At 38.0% G+C, this 27,692-nt stretch overlaps 1 protein-coding gene across 1 annotated transcript in view; it reads left to right on the plus strand.

The window, feature by feature from the left end:
* Positions 1-27,692, plus strand: part of LRBA (LPS responsive beige-like anchor protein) — a 478,343-nt gene that overhangs the window by 158,471 nt on the left and 292,180 nt on the right. Inside the window, exons 34-35 of the mRNA XM_075198883.1 lie at positions 7,700-7,764; positions 14,359-14,467. Of these exons, the coding sequence (XP_075054984.1) occupies positions 7,700-7,764; positions 14,359-14,467 (174 nt within the window). The remainder of the gene's footprint in view (positions 1-7,699; positions 7,765-14,358; positions 14,468-27,692) is intronic.

Consider the following 27,692-nt stretch of genomic DNA (forward strand, 5'->3'; position numbering starts at 1 on the left):
TATGGGGGAGGACTTAGTACGAGGTATGTCTATTAAATAGCGAGACTGTGATTCCGCCCAGTAAACAAAGCAGTCGGAACTGGTTATAACTGCATACGTAGTAGCCTTGAACCTGCATGACAAGCTGCAACACTCTGACGTTCAGTTGATTGTGACCTCATATGTTGTAGTCCCCCCCTTTTTTTATTTTCCTTGCCAAGTTTTTGGGGTATTTTTTATTGCTCTGAAGTCAATCATTTGGATACACCCCTCTTAAAATCTTATTTCCCCTTGATACAGCATTTAATTTTTTAGAGGTATTAATAGTCAAGATGGTATATAATAGTATTTTTTTATTATACAGCATGTTTTCTAAACATGTAATCATTAACGCCAAACACATTCATGGAAAACATAAATCTTAAAGTACTACCACTTAATGCGAAAATTTCAATTTGACATGTTCCATGAAGCTAATATATACATTGTGTAGTGTTAGCCAAATATTTTACTGCATTTTTTTTTTTTTTTTTTTTTAAAGTACACCAGGGGGTAAATGTATCAATCTCCGGTTTTGTCAACTCGCGGGAGTTCGGCGAGATGACAGCTTAAATTTAAAGCGGCGCTGCCTTGTAAAGGGAAGTTTAATTGCTCACGACAACATGGCTGTAAAAAGTCGCTAAAGGGATGTCCGCTCTTTCCTTTATCGTCCTAAACAAGGCTAGTGTGTATGCAGTCCATGGACCAAGACATCGGACCATCGATCGCATGTAAAATCGCTCAGTGTAAAAAGTTGGTTGAAATTTCTGTAGTGTGTACCTAGCTTAACTGCCTATATATTTTCATTTGCTAATTGCTGCTAGCAATGGTTGTGATATTGTTATGGAAAGATAAAATACTTCAAGACTTCATGCAATTGTAGTGTGGAATAGTCATTGACAACATAATGTTTTTGCTATGGCTATTGGAATTATGGCTACGGCTCTCTCTGAGTACGGTCAGCAGCCTTCCTGGCCCCCTAGCTCCTATTGTCTTAGCATAGCCCTCTCCCTCTTGATTTGTGTTCTATATTATTCGAACTGTCCAGCTTGCAAAGTTTTTGGGGTCTTACAAAAAATTATTTTTTGTTGATTAATTAAAGTTAGGTATTGTTGCATCAAATTTAGATTTATCAAATTGTAGGGCTTGGTGAGTACGAGATGACCTGATGTACATAGTTTGAAAGAGGGTATATTTTCTGTTTCACATGACTTTATTTTTTTCTGTATAGTTAAATGAACAGCTGTCAACTGCTCATACTACTTATTATTTTAAACAAGTGTATTCTAACCTGCATTTTGCAACTTTTGTTGTGATCTACTGTACATTAGCAATAAATATGTTTACATTAAAAAGGAATTTGACCATGGGGATCCTTGGTATAACCTTTATGGTTGGTGTGTGCAGAGGATTACACAGGATACCTTTTTAAATGGAACACCTTCATATGACTCGCCCACACCATTGAGTTATCCTGACGGCAGTGGCTGTGAAATCATTTGCATGGATAGGTATATTTTAAAAAAAATTTGAGTAACTTTCCTTATCTGTATTCCATAAAATATTTATAACAATACGTATGATGTGGATGTAACATTTTTATTATGTCAAGAGAATAAAATACCTATCCTTAATTGAAATATGTATTTGTGTATAATGAGAACCAATATAGGACATAGATTGCTTTCATGCTAAAAATCCAAACGCTTATGTCAGTCCATTCCATCAGTGTGCGGTTTATTAACATGCTCACTGACCTTTCTGTGGAGATCATGGAATTGATACTTTCACAATGACTTACATAAAATAAGTTGCCCATTACTTTACTGTAAATGTTTCATTGTGAAATGTACAACTGTTAAAGTAAATTGTATTTGGCTATGATGATCACCATATGTTTAATATTGAAACTTGTATATTATAAGGTATAATGTATTCCCTATTGTGAAATAAAATATTGTAAGTCATCTTGTGGTTCTGGGACCTGTATAAAAGCACTTATAATATCCTCATATTTTACAGTAGGGGGTATACATCTTACCAGTTACATATACAGGTTGTTGTTTTTTTGTTTGTTGTGTATTGGCAGTAGTTTTGTTTGTGGGAAAAAAATGTATTAGTAGGGTTAACCTTTAAAGGCAATCTTATGCATAATTATAGAAATTTATAAAAGCATTAAACGGCCAGCAACAAATTAATTTCCTTGTCCCTTTTCTAGTGGACTAAAAGGACAATCAAACTGCTGATCCTATTATGTTTTAGCTGAGTACTTCCATTGATTTAAATGGAGAGTACCCTTTGGTTGCATTGTGATCTGCCACTTTGGAGCAGATTAAATTACCCTCTAGAGGTGTTAAGATGTTATATAGAGAAGGGGGTAAAACAGCTTGTATTTGACAGAACAGCTGAGATAATGTCTAGTAAGTATGGGCTGTTTGCGTTATACTGCTTTGTTCACCAGAGCTTCTTTGGAGTGGTGCTGAGAGAGTGGTGACATTGAAGGCAAACACTGTTGAAATGTTCTTGATCGTTTTGTTTTAAGTACTTTCATATTACTATAACACCACTCACCCTTCTCCTCTGATGAGGAGCTCATTTGACCTTGTTGTGTTATGTACATTTTGTTAGCTAAACTATGAACTTTTGTTTTTGTTTTTTTTAAATCTACGTATTTAATACATTCTTCTAAAGGTTTATAATATATTTAGTTTACTTTTATAGAGCTGTGGAATAAAGAAAATTTATGGAGCTTTTACTTTTGTACTTTTTTAAATTTTAGGAATAGGTTTGAGAGAGGTTAATAATCTCTCTTACAGGACAAAAGGTAATGTTTTAGTTTCAGCTGAAAGTTGTGAGCTTAGTCTTGAAATTTTGTTTCTTCATTTGTTCCTCACATATGTCATCCTATTGTAGCAGGTAAAACTGATGAAACAAATGTAATTAGTAAGGCCGGTGTCATGTTCTCGTTTCTGCTGACTACAAAATCTTTTTTTTTTAAATAAAAGTGCTGCTACAGATAGTGCGTTTATATTCAACAGCTCCTCTGAGCTGTTGTGTGACAGGCTAGAGGATTTTACATTCATCTCAATGGACCTGTATTTGAGCAGCTTGTTTTACCTGATATGTATAACATTTATGAGCAATTGATGCGTATGAAATAGCTATTGTGCTAGCAAAAAGCAAATTCCACACAATGTGTGATATGGATTAACAGACAAATGCTACTTTTTACTAACCCATAAAATGCGGTTTCCAAAAAGTAGATGTGATACCAACTTCAGTGTTGGTGTTTGACTGCGTCTTACTGTTCTCTTGTGCATTTGTGATGCCAATAAGGTAATTGCATTCAAATGTGTTGCTACACCAGACAGGAGCCCTGGTTAGACCAGCTTCTCTGCAGAGGGATACGTTTTGTGGCTGTGACATTTATTTAAAAACTATCTGTCTGCATCTCTTAAAACCCTACTCTATTGTGTTTTGATTTGAACTTTTTATTATTTGTGATGTTTAAATGCGTTCTCTTTCTAAAGGGATTTTACCTTGATGGAAAAATATACACTAAATGAAAGACGCCAGCATTCACTTTTATTGTCACAAATCCTCAGTAAAATAATGACGAAGTGAATGTTAATATGAAATTGAGTTTTTATAATTTATAATTCTCTTGTTTAAACAAGAAGACTATCTACATAAAAAGTACAATAAACAATTTGGACCATTGTTGTTGGATAATATTTGGTGCTGTGTGGATTCCACATGTTGTTTGTGTGTCCTGGTAAAGGAATAGGTATTGTTCAAACAGCAGATAGAGTAGAGCTTCACTGTTTAATAGATTTTTTTTTTTTTGCATGTCTTTGATTTGGAGACCATGTGGGATTGCTGAAAGCCTTAACATGCACATTTGCACCAAAACTATTCAATAAAAGTTTAGCAATCTATGATTGTCATACATTTATTAACCATGGGATCTTGGGTGGACCATACCATGATAGCACTTCCGGGTATTTACAAGACAATATCCAAATCATAACTCGTGTTCTAGGTATGTTGTCTCAATGCCATCTATACAAACCGTGTGAAGAGAGGCTTGCCTGACCACATGACTTGGTCTTGCTTTAATTGTTTTGACTGTTCACTTATTTACTACTTGGCACCATTTCAAGCACAATTGTATGTTTTTTTCATTCATCATACTGGAACCAATGTTTGTTTTGTTCTGTTCAGCTGTTAGTGGTGGTGGAGACTAGTCTCCTTAAGTGAAATGCTCCATTTTGTTCTTTGCATTAGATCTGACTGTGTATGATTGGGTGCAATTGGGGTGTGTGTGTGTGTGTTCCTGCCATAATGCGTCCTAGTCATGTGAATATACAAAATCACTCGCCTTCAACAGTTGCCATAATACACAATTTTGGGAATCCTGATAAATCATGCATTACTCCCAAGGACAAGTTAAACTTAAAAAGCGTACACTTCTATTTTTTTTTTAATTAGATATCATTGTCTTGTGACTTTTTCCATTGTCTTAAATGCACATAACTGATTGTGCTAATGACACTCTTTTAAATTTGTATTTTAAAATACAACATGCTTGTTTTCATGCTATTTATTGGAAGGTTTTTATTTACATTATCACGTTTAATGCTATTTATTTTTTATTTAGATAATTGGTTAATGAATTTCAATGACTCATTAAGTCCTGTATGCCATATTTGATAAAGATTATTTTCAAATGTAAAAAACAATCAATTTGCAAGTCAACAGATAATGGTCAATTGTGTAGCAGATGAAGCCATCAATATTATATGTTAATATCCGAGGAGGCAGCTTTTTACAATCCCGCTTAACTCTTGTAGCCCAAGATTTTTCTCCTTTTTTATGTTTTAATGGATCCTTTGTTATCCAACAATATCAGAAAAACTATGTTAGTGAGCGCATAACCGATGTGTAACAGCTATGTATGTAAACAATCAGTGTCGTGTAGTTGAGTACCATGATCAGCTGTTGTATTTGTTATACAGTCCCCATGTGCCCAGGTTTCCCTAGACAGTTCTGGGTTTTAATAATCTAGGTCTCTAACTTACCAACATTCAGAATTATGGTGCAGCTACATTAACTGCAATAGTTGCAGTATGTACATTTGAGTAGTTTTATGGCTATTGGCTCTGAAAAGAGAGAGAATGAACTGTTATGTATGAACTGAGCAGTCCTGCTCTTGTAGGGATGTCCCAGTCTCCAGTCTATGCTGTATTATTATTATTATCATTATCATTTATTTGTAAGGCGCCACAAGGTTTCCGCAGCGCCGTACATGGTACAAACAGTAGACTATACAGGGTAAGACAGTACAGAACAATAAACACAAACTACCAGTACTTCAGAAACTCCAGGCAGGCAGATACAGTAGAGACGGAGTGGAAGAACAGGTATGGAGACAGGAGGGAAGATGGGCCCTGCTCATACGAGCTTACATCCTAAGGGAGGGTAAACAGAATCGGGTACATAAGGGAGCCAGTGAAGCAACAGAGAGAGAGAAAGGGGGCAGGGGAGAACCAGGAGAGGTGAGAGGTTAAGTGGATGGTTGGTAGGCCTTAAGGAACAGGTGAGTTTTTTAAGAGCCCGCTTGAAGGAGCACAGATTGGGTGAGAGACGAATGGAGCGAGGGAGGTCGTTCCAGTGAAGGGGGGCAGCACGGGAGAAGTCTTGGATTCTAGAGTGGGAAGAGGTGATCAGAGTGGAGGAGAGGCGGCGATCATTGGCTGAGCGCAGGGAGCGGGCGGGAGTGTGAATGGAGAGGAGGTTAGAGATGTAAGGGGCAGTAGACTGAGAGAAAGCCTTGTAAGTGGTGGTGAGGAGTTTGAAAAGGATTCTGTATGGGAAGGGGAGCCAGTGTAAGGAAAGACAGAGAGGGGAGGCAGAGGAGGAGCGGCGTGAGAGGAAGATGAGTCTCGCAGCCGCATTGAGTATAGAGCGGAGGGGGGCAAGGCGGGAGCAGGGGAGGTCAGTAAGGAGGAGGTTGCAGTAGTCGAGACGGGAGATGATGAGAGCATGGATGATAGTTTTGGTGGCATCTTGAGAGAGGAAGGGACGGATGCGGGCAATGTTGCGGAGTTGGAAGCGACAGGTTCGGGCAAGGGATTGAATGTGGGGGGCAAAAGAGAGAGAGGAGTCGAGAGTGACACCTAGGCAGCAGAGTTGGGTGACAGAGGAGATAGTGGAGTTGTTAACAACGATAGAGAGGTCATGGTGGGAAAGGAGCCTGTACCTCTCTCTTTTAGTGCAACATAATGAATCTTCTAGTTTTACTAGTGGACATCAGTAGATGTGTACCCATATAGCTTTACCATTCCCTGTTATTTTACCCACAAAGGTCACAAGTTGCCATGTTCTTTCCGTAATTGAGTCTGACTTCATATCAATGAGTAAGACTTCTGGTCTTATTTAATAACATGGTAGAAGTATTGATCCACCTACTACATTTTAATGGTTGTTACATAATAGTTGATGATTGTTTTTGTTTTGATAAATAATGTTGATTAGGACCTTTTTCCATTGACTCTGGTTGTCCTTTTGTACAGATCATCATCCATGACTCTTCCTTCTCTTTATCTTTAATGCATCATGAATTTATCTTTCCAAGTGATATGGTTGTATCTAGTTAAGCAGACCGTGCAGTGTACAATCAATAATCAGAGATGGTTGTGGCATAATGTCTGGGTGTTTGGTATATTGGTGAATGATGTGATTCCGTAGGGTAAAATCTTCTAATGTGGTGCCAAAGCAACCATTTACTGCTCTAAACCCTGGGCATCCTTGTTGCTGACTGCGTTGGAGAGCAGGAAAATTATATTTTATTGTGTCTTTAGATTTGTTTTTTATTATGTAGAAAACTGGCACGGCGTACTAGCTTATTTAGTAGCTTTGTATTGTGTTGGTTTTTTTTTTTTCTTATTTAAGAACTATAAAATACCTTGCTGCACTTGTACTACTTTCTTGTGGTTTGTGTTCCTGAAATATCTCTGTGGTGTTTCAGGAGGGCTATATATGTAGAACCGCAGGATAAGGTACTGCAGGAAATGTGTCTCTATTAGGCACAATCTAGATTATTGACATAGCTGAATCTTCTCTGCAGTCTATCCTTTCTTAAGTGTTAAAATGTGCTTTACAGTTACATGGTTGCATTAGTGGTAGGGCTGAGGCTTTTATAGTGTTTTTATCCTGTGCCTCTGGGAGACTGATAACCAAGGCTATTACATGCTTTGTGTATTACATTGCTATGTGATTGTTGTAGAAGCCATTGGATACATGATGAAATATTGAATTGATTATAAGAAAGTGCCCATTACTTTTTACATATTCTACAGTTCGCTTGGTTCACGTATTCTTGCTTAAATATGTCTTTTTGAAATTGGAGAATGTGATTGCATAAAAAAAAAAAATGTTCCTTTTGAGCCTAAATGTGCAAAACTAAAAGTATACACAGGATCACCTCTCACAGTATGTTCATGTTCTCCAGAATTACTGTTAAAATAACACCTGATTAGATGGTGAGGAGAACACAAGACCATAGTCTATACCGTAGTCACACCTTGAAAACCTATTACTGGAAACTGTAATATTGTAATTGGTTTAAATATTAACCTTCAGTATTTAACTCATTCTAAATGTCTCTTTCACTTTCCAGGAATGGCAAAACTCTATTCAGAAAAATGCTGGTCTTGCATTCATTGAGTTGGTTAATGAAGGAAGGTAATGTAATTGTGTTCTCTATTATGGAAGATTTGCAAGTCTGTTATCAATGTATGTATTCCCAGTTACCCCCTGTAAGCACACCTAATGTTTACTGGTTATGTACTCCTTCCACTGCCTGTATGAATGTTTAAATGTATGGTTTGGTTTATTTTTATTAACATTCAAAACCTGGCTTCAAAAATCAAATTGTTGCATCTTGATAATGTCCTACTACAGTATAGTCAAGTTGAGGTTATGATGTAGGAGGGGGTCCCCCATTTCTTTTGTGAAGCTAATCACTCTTAAGGGACATTACAGCCAATGAGAAAATAGCTGATTGTAGAGAACTATAACGTCTTTTCAACTGCACAGCAAATGTAACTGTATGGAAGCTTCCACATACCGTACATTACATTCAACGTTTTTATATCTTTTATAGAAGGCTACTTGTATTTTTTTTTCCTGCATAACATTATTAATTTTACATAAAACACAGCAACAATTTATCACAAATTGAAGTGAGTACTAACTGCAGATACAAGGTGTGAGCGTTAAAGAGATTGAGACCAGTTGAGCACAAGCCACCAGCAGAGAACACCTATACAAGTAAATCTAAACACCTGGCAGTATCAGCATTTCTTAAGTCTGTTAAATCTGGATTATATGAACTTGCATAGGGAGCACTTTTATCTATGGACCTTTTACCTTCCCAACGTCATTAGTGACGCCACAGACTCAGAAGTGGGAGCCGGCAACGGCTGTATATCACATATCGCCCGAAAGATTAATTACATTTGCCAAGTTGTGAGTGCCATTTGGAGATATCATTGGGGATGATAGTTCAATATCTTAAAGAGGGTTAACTCCAGCGAGGTTTAAGAGCGCTGTATGTCCGCATGCTGTTCGGATAATAATGGCATCACCTGTCTACCATGAATGATGTTTTATATGGGATTCAGGGGAAAAGCAAAAGGATGATAACAGCCAAACCAGGGACAATAGCATTGAGAATTTAAGATTTTGTTTTCTTATTGGTAGCATTGTTAGTCCTCTATTAATATCTGCCATATTGGCAGTGTGAGATACAGTAGACATGGGCAGTATCATCCCTAGTCTAAGGAAAGCCCCATACGGCAGTATAAGCAACCTCTATATAAGAAGTGGCATGTGTGTGTATGTATGTATGTATGTATATATATATGTATGTATATATATATATATATATATATATATATATATATATATATATATATATATATATATATATATATATATATATATATTAGAGAGAGAGCGATGTATATAATATACGTGTGTGTGTGTGTATGTATGTATGTATGTGTGTATATATATATATATATATATATATATATATATATATATATATATATATTAGAGAGAGAGCGATGTATATAATATACGTGTGTGTGTGTATGCCTAGTATTTTAAACTCTAGTCTTGATGAAAGATGAATACTTTCTCGAATTTCAGAACAGCATCATGTCAACCATCCAATGAGTGTCCAGGATGTTAGGAATACCAACAACTGATTGAGTAAATACTAGGATGGATCGCTAATAGTCCTGCACTTTAGGTCATGCCAAAAACAAGGGAATTACATTTTCTGTGTGCATAGTTGCATATTGAAGAGAAAACTGAATTCACAAAATCCATCCTATATAAGCCTGTAAGGATGTGCTATATTGAGTGGGAAAACATTATTTTGAATAAGCCGGTCCCTAGCAGAAATTGTCATCTTTGGAAGTACCTCTGGATCTTTGTCGTTATCCTCATTAAGGCCATCATTACCACCTTGTGCTACCAGTACAGTATCCACTCTAGCAAGAAATGTGCAGATTTGGAAGTTGTATATCGATGAGATGCTTAGACAGATCGGTGTCTCTGAGCTGGAACGTGGACCATTCTTCGAGCCTCAACTGATGATGTCTAACACACATGTGCACTGGAACCTGGTACCGTTTCATAAAAATCCATAAATGGCCAAATGGTACCCTGGTGGAAAATATTGGGCAAGCTTATAATACACTTAAAAATCCAGAAGGAGACCTTGGCGACAGAGGAATTCAGGTTGTTTATCATACCACACGGGAGATGAGGCGTTGGGAGCCCGAGAACTAGGTGTTTGAAGTCTGGCCTCAGAGTGCAGGGCTACCTGGCATTGTTGAACCCCCACACAACAGTGGCCACTTTGTCTGTTAGCGCTTGTAATTCTGCCCCTGTATTAGGGAGTGCAAGCCCTCCAGCATTGCTCAGGGGCTACAAGATGTCATAGCTTTAGCTAGGTACACAGTATCTCCAAATCATCTTTAATACCAGTCTGTGGATAGTTTTAAACATTGACAGAGGTATCCTCACTTAAGTGGAAAAAAGGAGGTAGTAGCGTAACTTTCACTTTATAAACGTTAATGCACCCCAAGCTGGCACAATGTCAATAATAACCAGGTCTTCGTTTTCTTGATAATATATTTTACCTGGTATTAAATATAGAATTGTTATTTCACTGCTGATTTTCTCTTTTGCATGCCTATTATATACTAACGAATATCTGTCAAGAATCGATTAATTATATGCTTTTTATGCATTACTTTTGTATTACTTGGATTTTCTATAGGTATTCAACTTTTATTAAAACTATTTAATTTCTTTTCCTAAAGTAATTTCCCCATTTACCTTAATTGTGAGGTACCAACCAAGCTATCTCAGTGGGTCTTTAGACATCAGAGTTTTGAGGATTACTTTTAAAAAGCAACGGCTAGAGGGTAATCTTTATCGGTTACTGTTGCTCCTTTTGGTGACTCCCATTGCTAAAAAAAAGTGACATTGAAAGGGCCGGAGTCCATGTTTTTGTTGCAATTGGATCAGATTTCAATTGGTAATGTAGACCACAAAAGGTAAAATGGCTGGTAAATTTAGCTGAATTAGAAACTATTGTTAACTGATTTTAGCCCCACGTTCAATGGCTGACATCCTGATGTATGATGTCATGAAGGGCCTCCTGCAGGGTTGGAATTTACTGTCCCTGCTCCAGTTAGACGCAAAAAAACCTTGTCAAAATAAAATAGTCCTATTCTAAACTTTTGGGGATTCACAAGTAAAAAATATAATAGAAGCTTCCTTTGGGGGGAGGGGGGGGCGGGGGTTTATTCTAAGGATTGATGGCTGGAATCTGCAGAGTGGCTGGTTGTGAGTTACCATTCTCTACCAGTAAACTACATCTGCAGATCCATGGGTCTTCAAGTCAGGACAGCCAGGTGACTGTAACTCCTTAAGCTAGCGGGGTAAGGGACAGATGATGTGGTGAACCTGCCTGGCATTAATTTACTGTGTGTATATAATCTAGTGTTGTTTTTATTACAGTAAATGTACTGTTGTACTTATCTAACTGCATTTGCCTGTGCGACTATAGGACCTTAGAAGGTACTGGGTCAGCTTCCCTGGCATAGTAAAGCACTCCTGGGTGGCCAGCCAGTGTGAAGTGGGTAGATTTGGGCCAGAAAGCCCGGTATCTTTACATTTACTTGTATACACTGTTTAATATAGTTCATGGAACTTTATAGAAGTTACGTTATTTGTCGCGTAAACACGAGAAATGGCACACCAAACGATTTTTCATTTTTATTTTTTTGGGTTGTTTACCTAATGTAAAATAAATTAAAATAAAGCCCCAAAATATATACAGGGTTATCCTTGTGGTACATCATCATCATCATTTCATATATAAATAAGCTTTTGGATTTGTATCTTAGAAATAAATGTCTGAAATCTGCACCTATATGCTAGGTCACCACAAAACTGTGCTGCACCAAACAGTCGATACGACAAATCATACATAAAAACAGAACCGGTAGATGAAGGAGGTGCAGGAATGAGTCAGCGGGTAGAGAGGGCACACACAATGTAATCTGATTATCCCAAACCACAAGATCCACCAAATACGTTGTGTGTGTGTGTGTGTGTGTGTGTGTTATCCTCGCCTTATGAAGGTGGGACAACCGGGTTCTAGCACCCCACATAACGGGCTTTCCCTGCCGACACTCAGACTCTGCCTCCCCATCTTTTTATGGTGTGCAGGTCAGGCAAACACATAAGGTGATAAATCTTTATCCAGCCCTGTCTGTCTTTCAGCCTCTAAGTACTCTGTTGTCTCTGTCCAGGCTGTATAGTGCAGAGGAAAGGATGTGGAGCTTGTATGTCTGACTCTGGCACATTGAAGCTTGCCCTTTAATTGCTAGTATTGTTTTTGTTCACATCTGCTGCACACCTCCCTGTTTGTGGGAGCTCATGCTAATGGTTGAATATAGCAGATGTGATCAATAATTCCTGCCAATGTGATAGATAAAGAAACAAAAACAGGAAAAAAAAAATCTGTGTTAATCAGCCCTTTAATCATATCTGTGCTATCTGACAAAGTAGTGCATCACTTAAATTGTACTTTAATGAGTTATGAGAACTAACATAAAAAGCTATACGTGTCACTTTGGGGCTTTAAAAGGTATTTATTTATTAACCGTTATTTATATTAAGCCTACATATTCTGCAGGGCTTTACAGAGAATATGTAATAATTGAACCAGTCCCTGCCCCTGTGGAGCTTACAATCTATAACATACTAGCTCACTAGAGTTCATTCTTGTCAGAAGCCAGTTGGCTCACCACTATGTCTTTGGAGTGTAGGAGTAATGCAGAGCACCCAAAGAAAACCCATACAAACACAGAGAGAGAATATACAAACTCCACACATCTAAAGATTAATTTGTCTTGTAGAGTATAAAAGCACAACCCCAGTTTATGCAATCTTTACTTTTACCTTCCTTTCTTATAGAGCTTAACCTCTTGGCTTGTAAAACAAATTTTGTAATTCTTTGCTTCATACTAGTTTCAGAAGCCAGAAGATGGAGACATTTTCTCTCAACCTTGATCCCAAAGGTCACAGAACAGTAACAAGAGTGTTCAGTTACACTGCCTGTGCCTGTTCTGTTGTTGTTTCCTATTATGCAGGGGTGGCCTGCCTTGACCTTATTTATAGAGTGACTGCTTAAGACTTAGCCCTTTATTAAAGTTTCATTACTATAGATAACATGTAGTATCTCCCTACAAAGAAGCACTAATGTATGTTACCCAGTGACAAGATAACATCATTAGCAAATTAATGGCTAATCTTCATGTTACATGCTGCCTCTTAACGGCAAGCGCTCCTTCAAATCATTTGGCTGTAGTGTTTTAGGCTTTAAATGCAAATATAGATTATTATTTCCCGTAGGTTAGTAGTGATTTTTATATACGTAATTTTGTATTTAGTTTGTTTTTATTAATGAAACCAGGCTTCCTAGTACATGTTATATTAAATGGAAATTCTTAAACGTTTGCTTCAAAACCTGTCCGGCTTTAGGGAGATCATTTCAGGAATTGCTTCTGTTTTAGGAATAGCACCGTATGTAAATGTGAAGGTCATCCTATCATATGTGAGCAGCGCTTATGTAAGGACTTGACATCCTACTTACAGTTGTAGCTAGACATGCTAGGGAGAAAGTGACAAATGGATGTCCCTCAGCTCCTTGTAAAATCAAAAGAACTTTAAATATAAAAATATGGTGGTCACATTAGGTCATGGGATCAAAAACTTAGGATAGTCTGCAACTAATATGTTTCGGTAAATCCGCACGGAGGGATGAATGCTTATTGCGGATGTCATTGCCACTTTTCTTATGCAGCATTTACTAAATACAATTTTTTACTTTGATTTCTTTATATTTTTAAACTACACCTGCAACCGCTAACTTCCAGGCAACTGGAGATGCTTACATGGGGAAAATAGGTAGAGGGATGTAAATAACTGTATTTTAGCATTTACCCCAGAAATTCTTATTTATAATGACATCTTTGCTTGGTGGATTGTTAATAATACAGAACAAATGGATAAAGAAAGTGAAAAGTAGCATGGATTACAACACTGCATTAAATTGCATGATGGTAAATAGACTATGTCTTAACCTGAGTTCCCGGTACAGATATTTTCACTGCTGTTAGTCAGTAAAGGGTGTTGTTATAGGACGAAAAGCTCAAATGACAAATGCTGTGTGATAACTTCAAAGTTTCTGATTGCAAAAGTGGGACAAAATAGGTCACACCCCAGATCTGACCAAATCATGTCATACACATTCCTTGCAAGACCACACCCTTTTCTGGTAGGGCCACAGTCCCTTTTGATCTTTGAAAATCGGGTCTGACCCACAAAAATTGAGATTGTTGAAAGGTATGCTGATTTCTGTGGTGAGGCACAGCTGACCGTTCTGTTTTTGTGTGTTTTTGATTTATTTATTTTTTGTTTTTTCTTTTTCAAATTGTATAAAGTGTGTGTTACTGTGATGGTAGGTCTTCTCCCTCCAAAGCAGCTTTTAAGATCTTACAGATTACATGCCAAATTTGTTAATAGAAACACTTCACCTGTTCCAGGTATACAATTTGCATCTAAGACTACTTTTTTAATTGAAAACAGAGGCTTGTTATGTAGGATAAAGTTTGTACATTTCATCCGTGTACAGCGCATATTCGGTATTTTAATGTACTGGTTTTTTTCTGCGGTGTCTTGTAGGTTGCTGAGCCAAACCATGAAAGATCACCTGGTGAGAGTCGCGAACGAAGCAGAATTTATCCTGAGCAGGCAGCGAGCAGAGGAAATACACAGGCACTCGGAGTTTGAGGTAAGTCTGTTTATTGTAACACATAAACAAAATGTTGGAAGTGAGAATGGTAACATACTCTGGATGCAAATTAAGCACATTTTTAGTATAATTAAAATTTAGTTTTGTTTTTCATAGTTCTAACAATCTGCTTTCTGGTACATCGCTTAGGTCCCCCATATTTGAAAATTGTTAAACTTCAGTCACTTGCTCATGATCGCAGTGACCTGCCTTTTTATTGCTATGGGTGCATCTCATTTAGTATTAACATTTACTGTGGCAGCTGACTCAACTGTTTAATGTAATTCTTACTAATCGTTTTATTTGGTGCCAGAATATTCCATAGTGCTGCATTAGTTTGTGTGGAATTACACTTACAGATACTGAGCAATAAAGTGGAACGAAAGGCTTGAAGAGATTTTAATTTTGTGGGAGAAAAGGTCAAAAGCCAAGATAAGGGATGGGGCCATGCATCTGGGCTAGCTACACATCTGGTTTTCAATGTATGGAAGTCTGGGGAGTTGTAGAGGTTTGCATGCATGAGAGAGAGAGGTTGAGTCTCCCTAAACGAAGCAGGATTTGTCTGAGAATTTATTTTTGTATTGAAAGAGGTAATGAGGAATGCAATGGTTCCTAAGTACGGAGGAAGAAGCTATTTGGAGTGTATGTTTTTAGATAAGTTTACATATGTTTGCAGGATCTAGGGAAATAGTTTTATTCGTGAATTTGGGGAAGTTAAAATATAGTCATCAGTGGACTGAAATAGCACAAGTATTGACCAGTTGAATGATCATTTTTGCAGCATCTGAGTAGAGGGGCTATAAGAACAGCTATCGATTGGTATCAGCAGACATTGTGGGCCTATGCATGGTTTGATTCTAAAGCAGGAAGTTTGTATCACAAAATCACAGGCTGTTCAGGCATTTTAGGTTAGTGTTTAAATATGTCAAATTCAGCAAAGAGAGATGGCAAAGATAACACCTAAGCAGTGATCATGGGAAGTAACTGTGATGAAGGAATCATAAAATATAGTATTTGATATGTTGTGAATGTCATGAGCATTTAAAGAGGGAATTTTACCAGGTGTATCTTGAATATGTCCAATGTTATGACCAACTAGAATGTAAGACTAGTTACCCACTGGCAAGGAAAACACTTGTGATACTGAAAGTCAAATGCACTCTTATTTGATGTGTGGTGGTAGCCAGAGCTTGGACACACTAATGACCCCAATACATTTATGCAAGTAATTAGAGCAGGAAGGTTCCAAAGGATGACTTTGTGCCGCAAGTGCTCTTGACTGTAGGATTATTGAAAGCAGTGGTTCCATCCCCATACCTGTTTACATGCTTTTACTAGCAATAAAAAAAATGCTAGTAAAACATTATTATTTTTTTTTTGTCTTTTTATCATCGGTGGGTATGGAACATAATGCAGTTGATCAATTAGTAATTACGGTAATGCAGGTGTGAGTGAAAATAAGAGCGGTATATTTGGATATCATTCATATAAAGTTGATGTTCCAAGCTTATGACAAGATATCTTTTGACCAAGTGAGGCAGTGTAGTTGTCTTAGGAGCTTGGGTCCAAAAGGCATCTGCCTCAGTGATTAGTGCCCTTCACAAATACAAACCTGAGCTTAAGTGTCATTTAGTGTGATGCAGTGTCATTATTCATTGCATTTGTTTGTCTTCAATGAAAAGCCCTACCTGCAAATAAAAATATGGTGTAATTAACCCCCCCCCCCCTACAATACTAAATTTGTGAGAGTCTGGTATCTAGGACCCTCAAAATTACACAAACTTTCTCCACCCAGTAATTCAGTACAAGCCATCTCTTGGTGAGCAGGATGTTGTTATAGGTTGTTGAGATTGGAAGAACATAAAATGCAAATATAGAATAAACACTGTAACTTGTTGAAAAGGGAATTTCTGAAGAAATTTAAGACTAATAAGGGCTTAAATGTCAACTCTGCATGCTTACTTCCAGTAGAGCTCAGTGCAATGAGAGGACATTTTTGGATCGCAAACACTTGATTGATGTAAATTGAAATACTGCCAATATGAAACAAATGTTATGGCATAGATGACTACATTAATTTGAATGATTCCCCTGACCTTTTGAAGGTAATGAAATGGGAGGCGCATAAATGCATTATGAGGGTAAAAGGCATTCAGTTAGGTTCCCTTCTAAAGGGAAAAAGAAGCTTAAAAATTGGCTTTGCTGAGGAAACTTGAAACCTGAAGACCAGCCGCAAATCCTCCTCATCCAAGGAATCTTATGCTGAGTGGGTTGAGAAAGGGGAAACCTTAAATTAAGTTCTTAATGACAGGATAATATCAGACCTTTTGTAGGTGCTGCGATCCATTCATCTTTTTTTTTTACTTCAATAAATTTTTATTGAGTTTTGATGAGTTAAATGGGGTACAGAAAAAAAGAAAGGGTAACAAACACAGTTGAAGGGACAAACAAAAGGGTAACAACAGAATAAAGGGGGGGGAGTCACTCAATTGGAACAGCGATCTTATAACATGCACGTAACTTTAAGAAGCAGAAATAAAATATACACATTGGTCTTTCCCATAATACCCCAGATGGGGACATATTAATACCTAGGTGGCTCAAATGACACACAGGCAGAACCTATTCATTAGGTTGGGGATCCTCTATGAGGGCTGTTGGGGAGGGAGGGGGTAAAATACTTGAGGCTACTCGTGCTCTGCCGGAGCCCACTGTGACATATTCGTGCCAGCTAAACCATTTGAATATTGGATTGGAGGCTGATGGCGTATAGGGCACATTCGTTGTTTCCATTTCGAAACTATACTGGATCTTAGACACGACCTTAGTTATGCTGGGGGGAGCAGGGGACTTCCAGTTCTGAGCTATTGCTGCTCGAGCAGCTATTGGTATGTGTCCTAATACATAGCGCTTATAGCTAGGGATCACAGACTGGTATCTATGTAAGAGGGCTGCCTCCAGGTCAAGAGTGACAAACTCGCAGGACCTCCGAACTCAAAACGGATATCTCACCCCAGAAAGCCTGGATCACCGGGCATGTCCAGAAGACATGGAAAAACATCTGCTATCTGACGCCAGCAGAATTTAGACTGACTTGGCCATATGATCCATTCATCTTTTGAGGTAATTAACTTGCCACCTTCTGGCCAGAGCACTTGGCACCCATTCATTTACTTCATTTAGGATAGTGCAGGAAATGGACAACACATAAATATAATCAGACCAAATAACTTATAGCCTCATAATAGGAAACTATAGATTTTTCCCATTATTTCTAGACATGATGACATTTATGGACATCCCTTTTTATCTGACAGAATTAGAGGAAACAATTTCTTCATTCCCAAAAGGCAAAAGTTCAGACTGAGTTCTCCCCCAAGATGGAGATCCTCTACCGTAACCATAAAAGATTGTTTTTCGAGAATTGACTTCTACGTGAATGTGGAGGACATCTCACTAGCTGTTATGGGTTATTATAATGAATTCATCTCGACTTGATTTTCTGGATTGAATGTAGAGAGACCATCAACTTTAAATCTGAGCTTACCCTACCACAGTTCCACCTTAGAAAATTGCATCAATTAATTAGGCATTGGGTCTTGGTTAAGTGGGGCCAGTTTAGTTAATAGAATTATTTGCCTACCGTATGGGTCTGCTCAGGGGCGGATTGGGAACTTAAAGTGGCCCTGGAAAAAATTATTGAAGTGGCCTCATGTCGGTGGGACCAAAATAACTGTAGGTGGGGCCAACACAAAAGTAGGCGGGATTTAGAACTACAGGACTTTGGTTGTAGTAACATTTAGGAAAACCTAGATGTGATGACTTTACACACAGTGGGTCATCTCTAAAGCCATGCAGGGCAAATGTATAATATACTATAGGCAGCCCCCTCTTAGTATAGTATAGGTAGCCCCCCAATAGTATAGTATAGGTAGTTCCCCTCAGTATAGTATGGGACCCCCCCTTAGTATAGTATAGTATACTAAGCCCCCCTCACTTACCTTCAGTTGCTCTGAGCAGCGTCTCTTCTCACATCAGGCAGAAAGGAAGTGAAGTCAGACTTCCTGTCTGCTGAACAGCACCGTGGGAGCCTAGCAATTGGCTGCCTGTTGCTGCCCACTGAACACCAATATTTTAGATTGCTTTCCTGTACGTGCCTCCCCCCGTCGCATCCAAACGCACCCCCCGGGAAAATCTGAGGTGGCCTCCAGGTGGCCTCGTTAGGCCATCGGCCTACCGGGAAACTTCCCTGTAAGGTCTATGGCCAATCCGCCCCTGGGTCTGCTGGCTGATAGGTGTTTAATGGCTCATTTTTCTTGGAATTCACAAATCAGATTTTTTTCTTAAATAACATGGAACCATGTCTACATCACCTCCTTTCGTAACTTCATCCATCCTTTTTTCATTCCCCCCCCACCCTTCGTGACACTTACACCTCCACTTGAGGTGCTCACATCCTTGTTTAGATATTTAAAGCAGCAAACAGATGAAAAAATTAAAAATCTTTAATCACTGAGATAGGTTGGAAGTAGAAGTTTCTTGTTTTTTTTTCCTTCACCTGTTGTTAATGCTTTATAATTCTACAGTGTCGTGTGACTACCATAGCAACCACAGTCACATGGCACATGATGTAATGAGCATTGGGGCTGTAGGTGCATTAGGACAGCCCACTGAGCTGTGTCTGTACTGCTGAAAGCCTGAGTATCTGTGACTGGTAGCTATATTTATCTGTGCTCCAGAGTGATTATGAAAAGGAGATAATGATGTAGGAGGGTATCTCGGAAAAAAGGTACTTAATATGCTATTTAAAGGGAAGAAAGTGGGATTGCTGCTTTAGCTTTGTTGTTGATTTATGGAATTAAATTGCATCTACACTCTCTATACCTTTTATAATATGTCTGAGCTGGGGTCAGAGGAGTTATTTTCAAGCCGGTTACATAGTGAACTACCTTGGGCTGGGTCACTGGGCTACCTGCATTTTTTTTTTCAATTAAAATGTTTCTATTCGGCTGTTGAGCTGAGTCTCACCAACTTAATAGCATCTAGTCTTTCACTGAGACCCTAATGCTCACTCTGGTGCTGAGTGGTTTGCTTTGTAGAGGAAATACCTGCTCCTTGCTAAAGACTGTACTCACTCCTGTATTACGTGGCAGAGGACATACATGGCCAATTATGGGTTGCCAGTGTCCTTTACATCACTTTTGCATTATGATGTTCAGGCACTGATGTACTTGTTTAGGGGTCAGAGCTTTTCTGAGTACACATTTGTTTAAAAGAAAATATGAAACTTCTTTATACCTCGGATGACATTGACCCCCAGAGCATGTTTTGATCCACAGAACAAAGTCTTAATCATATGTAAACCAGTATTTATTGATTGATTGAATCTGAATCAAATTGGAATGGAAAAGAAAAACCTAAAAATCCTTATTCAGGATGCGGAAATGGAATATATTAAGATTCTCTGAGGAAAATGTGTCTTATGTAACGGATGAACTATTCAAAGAGAGGTGTTTTTTTGTGTGTTTTTTTTTTTTAATACCTTCTCTTGTCTTGTGGGAACCACAAACCAACGCACTAGTGGAACCTGGGAATGGAAGAGTACACCAGTACTAGGCAAATGCTAGAGGGGTGGTAGGAGGATGTTGGGATCTCTATCATAGCACCACCTTGTAATTGGTAATTTTATTCAAGTAATTATTTCCAATATCACTTTTTTTTTTCTTGTGAATTAACAGAGAACTGTAATTCTCATATTTTATCATCCTCCATTTCAGCCATTCTAATGGGATATACCCAATAATACAAAATAGGGTGTGTTCAAGAAGCAGTAACACAGATATGCATCATTTAAACTTCATTGAACACCTGTCTAAAGAATTCTCCTTCCAAACTGAGCCTGAAAAAAGGATGTCACATCCAGACCATGTCTGGCGAAAGTAGGGAGAGATGACCACCAAGCTGCTTTACACAAATCTGCTGAAACTTGAACTTTATGTACCCACATGGTTACTTGCTACTCTTCTAGAATGTGCCTTTAAAATTTCAGTCACCTCCTTTGTGTTCATCTTGTAGGCCTGTGCAATGACCTCTCTGATCCATTCCGCAAGAGTAGGCTTTGATAGAGCATAACCTTTACAGGAATTCTAAGGAAGGACAAAAAGCTGATCCATCTTTCTAAATCCATTTGTCCTGGATAAATAAACAGAAATTATAGAGTATGAAATCGCTCTTATTTGTCATTAGTTGGTGTGAACAGAGAGATTGAAGTAGGATCTCTTGATATGAAAAGCATAAACCAGTTTTGGTAGGAAAGCAGGATTCGTCTTTAATACCACCTTATCCATCTAGATGTTTTAGAAAAGGTTCACTACAGCACAGGCAAGTAATTCTCCAAATCTTTGTGCAGATGTGATTGCTACAAGAAATATTACCTTAAGTATTAGTCACTTGAGGAAAGCAAAGACTCCAAGGAGTCAATCATTACGAGGTCCATAGAGATCCCAGTGTGCCAAGAAAGGCTTGATAAGAGAACACCTTTTTCTTATACTCTTTGAAAATTAAATGAAAGATGTGGTCATCAAATGCTAGTTTGTTGTCCCAAAGAAAAACCTTTTGGGTAGATAGAACCTTGGTCGAAACCATCCTGAGTAAAATCCAGAACCTCTGGGATACTAGCAGAAGTGGGATCACCCTTTTGGGTTTATACCACAATATATTTTTCAAAATTCTATAATAAACCAACAACATTTTTTTTCTTGCTTGAAAAAGCACCGTAATTATTTTATTAGAGACTCCCTTGCTTTTAAGCTGTTAACGTTCACTGTTTTTGGTTTTAGATGAAGGTTCAGTTATAGTACAGAAGTTATTACTCCATAGCAGAAGCCGGTACTGTTTCAGAAGGATTTCCTAAATCATAAGCCATAGACAATGAAGCCACAACAGAAGATTCACAATTACTTCCACTGCTTTTTTCCTGAATTTTTGTAGGATGCCTCACGTGGCCTTCTTTGTGTTATGTTCATTCTTCTGGATGTACTTGAGTTCTGATGAGGTAGCCTACTATAGTAGTGTCCAATATTTCTCTGAGAGAAACAATAAGGATTTGATGATCTTATACAGAAATAGGAATATGGTAATGCCTTGTAGATCTCCTGGGGGTAAGGTCTTGAGTGATGAGAACCCAGGACTTAATAGATGTTGACCCAGAAAGAGATATCTTCTGTTCTGGTCTTCCGTCACAGAAGGGCCAAAAGGGCTTATATGAAGTACTGTCAGTATACTGTCTGAAATGCAGAAAACCATGTGCTTCCTTAAGTTGGAAGAGAAAGGGAATGGAGAATATCTTATACATCCAATCAACTGGATGTACTGCCCAAAAACGTTTTGAATCACAGAATAGAGTTTATGCCCAAAAAGAAAATTCCCTTTACAGGGAAGTATGGCTATACCATTTTTCGATTGTAAATCTGCTGCCGCAGACGCAACCAGAGAGCTCTTCCAGCCACCACAAATTAAGTCCTAGTTATAGCGGAAGAGTAATTGTAATCTATATATACACAAATGAAATCAATGCGTTTTTGCATAACTTCAATGCATGCATTTCCTCCTTCACATCCATATGCAAATGTATCGGCTCATAATGAGTGCCATTACACTGTAGGTATAGTCAAGCCTGGCTTTCTTCTGGAAATATAAATAATATTAATCCCTTATAATAGTTCTTCATATTTTTATTCATAGGAGATTTTAATGTTAGGTTAGGTTGATACTAACATAACAACTTCCATTCTTTTGTTTATGGGATCGCTAAAGACTTGGAGCCTGAGTCATTTAAGGATAGTAAGGCAAATAAAAGGGGTACATTTGATCCTGTATAAACCATGTAACAATGCAAGGGGTGCAAATTAGTTTATTATTTTGCACATTAGGAAAATCCTGACTGCTTTGTCATGTAGCACACAAATGCTTGATAGCTTTATTTTTACACTGAAATTTAAAGTTGATCTAGGACATGCCCTACCCCAAATATAAATCTGTCCCCGCATTTTAAATTTACCTTCCCCTTCAATGCGCCATGGTTTTGCCAAGGTACAAAGTTACTACTTTTTTTGCTTTGCTCTCCTTAATGATTCAGGCCCTTGGTGTACATGAAACACTCTGCCTTTGTTTTGACGTTCTGGAACCAGGGCTTCTTGAAAAGGAGTAGAAGTTGTCAAGGTCATCAATTCCCATAGATTTATTAATATGTTTAAGAATGACATTCACCATATCCAGATTAAGTAGTCTAGGATCTACCTTAATTTCTCCTGACTCACTGCTGGACTCAATGGAGGATTCTAAGGACACACAGCTAGAATAACTTTATTCATCTAAATTCTCACCAACTCTTTTCTTTTCTTGTTTGTGTTCTTCCGTAGTGACAAAAGTATTGTAGATTGATTTCATTATCCAGTGACACTCATATAATGTCTTTATCATTCACTGTTGATTTCTAATGAAAGCTGGAAAGATTATCATGAGTTAAACTGGGATTTAAATTAGGTCCTGGCTCCAGAACACAATCTGGTACACCTACGAGATGGACCTTTATAAACTAGTGTTTTGAGGAACTCGTCTGCCTCTTTCTATAAAACTACTGCTATCTGGACTCTGTTTAATAATATTGTGTCTCCACTCTAACTTTTGCCCACACTGTGAGGAAGGTGATCCTGAGCTTATAATTTTCAATATAATCTCCCTTTTATTGCCCATGAGGTAACATCCTCACCCTGCGCCATCCCTCTTTTTCTTACCTCTTTCCCTTTCTACCATTTTATATTTCCCGATTTAAAAAAAAAAAAAAAACAAACTCAAAATGCCCTTTTCTTTTTATGTTTGTTGTACACATTTACACCAGTATAAACATTGCACTATAACAAATTGTACTCTGATTGCATTTATCCTTTGTGTAGAATGTTTATCTGTTTTTTTATTTTGTTTATTTAATTCCACCTAAAACTGTTTTGTTTTTTTTTTATATATATATTATTTTTTTATGAGGAGCCTCAAATAAATCCGAGATTTAAAGGACACATGCAACTTATCTGTATCCACCTACTAACTGTGGTGACTCCTGTAATGTCTCAAAGGGTCAGAGCGGCAGGTCTTCTCCTTCTGGGGCAGATTCTTCAAATTCCTGCACCATTGTCAAGGGGAGGGTCCTGGACATCACTTATGGGGAGGATCCGTGACAACGCTAGGAGTTTGATAAAAGCCCACCATAAGCAGTAGAAAGGAACGGCAAGTCGGACTGTTAGAGGCATCGAATAACCAACTTTGTTTTTAGTTTTTACTGGTTTTTATTCTTCAAGGCTGTGACTGTTAATGAAAATAGTGTCACAAGGTGTGAAAGGGATTTATTATTTTTCCTCTTTATTTGTATTATCTGATTGTCACCAATTAACTTAGAATACACTGTCAATTGTATATATACACAGTATCTACAAAAGTATAGTGTGCTAATAGATATATTTCCTATTATGTTTGCTTATTTTGGTTTACTAAATGTCTTTTGTTTGCAGTTTGGCTATTTAACTTTGTAATTGCAGTGCAAGACAACTGTAACGATAAAGGCCCATGTTTCCCAGACAGTGCTTATCCAGACCCAGCTTTCAAGCTGTGCATTGTATATTAAAATCCCTGCATTTCATCCATAGCTGCTCTTCATTGCAAACAGAGATGTGGTTAGATGTCTGCAGTGCGGGGCTTTATTATTAAGAAATGGGCAGCTTGTTTCACTTGCCACATCAAGAGGCTCGACGACAGTCCTGCAGAGATGAAACGTGTTCTCTTCTTCAGTCACTACATAATTGTTGGAATAGGGAATGCTTAACAACTTGATAGAATAATTTATTTGGAAGGTTCATGCTTGACTTCACTTGCTGGTTTACCAGCACAGGAAACATTTATCTGATCTTTTTTGCCCAAATGCTGTTTTATTCTCACTACTTCACTTCTTTCTAGAGATCAGATTATAGAAAGCGTCATAATCTTTATAATTCAACATCAACTGCAGGCAAGCTCGTCTCACGATTGACAGGGGCTTTGCACCTGGCACCTACAACAACACAGGCCGTATCACCTGTAAACCAATCTAGAGAATATTTCAATAAGACTGTAACCATACATACTCCTTTCCTCGTTGTATGCCTGGGAGTTTATAGGAAAAAATATACTTCTGACTCAATTCTAGTTAATGAGAGCAATATGTATACTAGCTGTAACTATTCAACCATATTTACCCAACATCACTAGATGGTAATATTATATTCTCAAGACTTAAATCGACTAATCTATCTTCTGTAGTAGAAATTCCTTGTGGTCTTGATGTTTGCTTTAATGCATGTATGAATTTATGGGTAGTTTAATAGAGAACTCCACTCAAAACTAAATTCAGTTTTGGGTGGTGTTATAGTATAATACTGAATATGTTCTATCTGGGGAACTGGTGTTTGTTACGCTACTCTCTCCTTCTGCTGAGGCAGACACTTTTCAAACGAACAACTGTTAAACACTGAAGAGGGGCATCAACAACAGGCAACGATGTTGTCATGTAATAGTGAGGACTGCATTGCCTTGTAGCCTTCTGGGGTTTAGTTTTCTGCTCTAATTTAATGAACTCCACCCAACTCCAGTTTTAGTGCATAAATGATCTAACCAAAAAAACAAATATGGTTTTTGCTATTTGCCTTTACTTGGGTTTCAAGTTTCAAAAATTACCTACTCTGATCATACTAGCATGCAATTGATGATATTCAGTGAGCGCACACTGTACACCAATCAGCCAGAATTTTAACGCCACTGTCAAATTAAATGAATAACACTGATTTTCTCTTTACAATGGCACCAGTCATGTTGAGGGATATATTAGGCAACAAGCTAACAGTCAGTTCTTGAAGTTGATATGTTGTAAGCAGGAAAATGGGTAATGCATAAGGTTCTGAGTGACTTTGAAACGGGCCAAATTGAGATGGTTAAACGACTAGTTCAGAGAATCTCCAAAACAGCAGGTTGGGTTGTTCCTGGTATGCAATGGTTAGTGCTACCAAAATTGGTCCAAGGAAGGACAATTTGTGAACTGGGGACAGGGTAATGGGCGACCAAGGCTCATTGATGCATGTTGGGATTGAAAGCTAGCCCGTCTGTTCCAATCCCACAGAAGCTGCTATAGCAAAATTTGCTGAAAAAGTTAATGCTGGCTATAATAAAAAGGTGTCTGATTGGTCTGCGGCTACACAGCAAGCTGCAATGCCCTGTGTGTTCTAAGTGCCCATGCTACGCCCTGTCCACCGAAAGCACCTACACTTGGCACGTGAGTGACTGAAATGGACCAATGACCAATGCAAAGTGGCTCAGTTTGATGAATCATGTTTTCTTTTACATTATGTTGATGACTAGGTGAGTGTGCGTTGTTTACCTGGGGAAGAGATGGCACCAAGATGCACTATGGAAAGAAGACAAGCCGGTAGAGGCAGTGTGATGCTCTGGCTAATGTTCTTTTGGGAAACCTTGGGTCCTGGCATTCATGTGGATGTTACTTTGGCACGTACCACCTACCTAAACTATGTTGCAGACCAGTACACCCCTTCATGGCAACTGTATTCCCTCTTTCAGCAGGAAATGCACCCTGTCGCTCTACAAAAATTGTTCTGGAATGGTTTGAGGAACATGACAAAGAGTTCAGGGTGTTGACTTGGCCTCCAAATTTCCCAGATCTCAATCCAATCAAGATTCTGTGGAATCCAAAAACATTCCAGTAAGTTAATTGACTGCTCTAAAATTGACCCTAGTCTATGTGTTAGGGAATTTAAACTAAGCTCCAATGGGGCACAGACTAATGTGCGCAAGTTCTTTGTATAGCGCTGTGGAATTAGTGGCGCTATATAAATAAGTGATGATTTACTGGAAAAACAAGTCCTAGCCATGGAGGCCCCATCTACTGTTAATGTATTGAGTGCCAGATACCACAGGACACCTTAAGAGGTCTTGTGGAGTCCATGCCTTGACGGGCCAGAGCTGTTTTGGCAATACGAGGGGGACCTACACAATATTAGGTAGATTGTTTTAATTTTGTGGCTGATTGGTGTATATGCTAAGTGTATATTTTCTTGAATTCCACTTCCAGTACCTGAAATTGGCCAGTGTGAGGAATATAGCACCTATTGAGCAATTTTATAGGCTGTGTGCAGAAAGCACCTAATTCTGTATTTGGTAAGGAGTTGAAATGGCATTTTTATTCCTCTACCATTCCTTAAAAGTAGGCAGCTGCATTTATATTATGTCTGCAAGATTTTTTTGTCTTTTTTTGTCTTTTTTTTTTTTTTTTATGAAAGTTACTATTCCTTTTACCTCACTAAAGATATGATTTAAAATAACCAGTGCATTTCCCCACTTAGAAATGATGCTGAGTAAGAGAGATCTATCCATGATTTCTAAACAATAATTAAATGCAACATTTGTAAGGTGCATTAAATTTACCCTTTTTTTTCTTTTTAGTTTGGTTTCATCATGTGTAAAATTCAAGGATTCTTTGCAATGTTAATCTTATTCCTTTCTGCTTTATATTCTGTTCTCGAGATGTGGTAAACACAGACCAGTTTCTTTTCATAATGATCTATAGACCTTAGGCTACTTTTTTCCACGGATTCAGCTTTGTCTTAGGAAACAATAAATCAAAAAGAAAACAGCCAGTAACCTTTTAAGCCTGTAAAACTGCACATGCGTACAAATGAGATGCCTTAAAGACACCAAATAGTTTAATGCATATGCATACAGACACATATACACTGTGAGGAGGGCAGAAGTGTGTGTGCTTACCCCCCCCACACACACACACACACACACACACATACAAAAAAACATTGCAAGCATTATGCATTTCTATGATCACAGGATAAGACAAAAGGCTTCAGAGTTGATGGAAAGGAAAAGCAAGCAACAAAGACAGAAAATTCTTAGAAATACAGTATATTAGCATAACGGAGAAAAAATAAATAAATGAGTACTGAAGTCCATTTGTATTACAATGCAGTGGACGCTTGATATTACACTAAAATGTTATCTATGAAATATTACATGTTTTGTTTTTTTCCACGAGAAGTTTACACACATGATGGATCTTAAAGATGAAGCAAAACAATTTGACAATAATACATTTACATGGCCAAAAGGATGTGGACACCCG

This window comes from Mixophyes fleayi, chromosome 1 (assembly GCF_038048845.1).
Source record: "Mixophyes fleayi isolate aMixFle1 chromosome 1, aMixFle1.hap1, whole genome shotgun sequence".
Taxonomy (NCBI): domain Eukaryota; kingdom Metazoa; phylum Chordata; class Amphibia; order Anura; family Limnodynastidae; genus Mixophyes; species Mixophyes fleayi.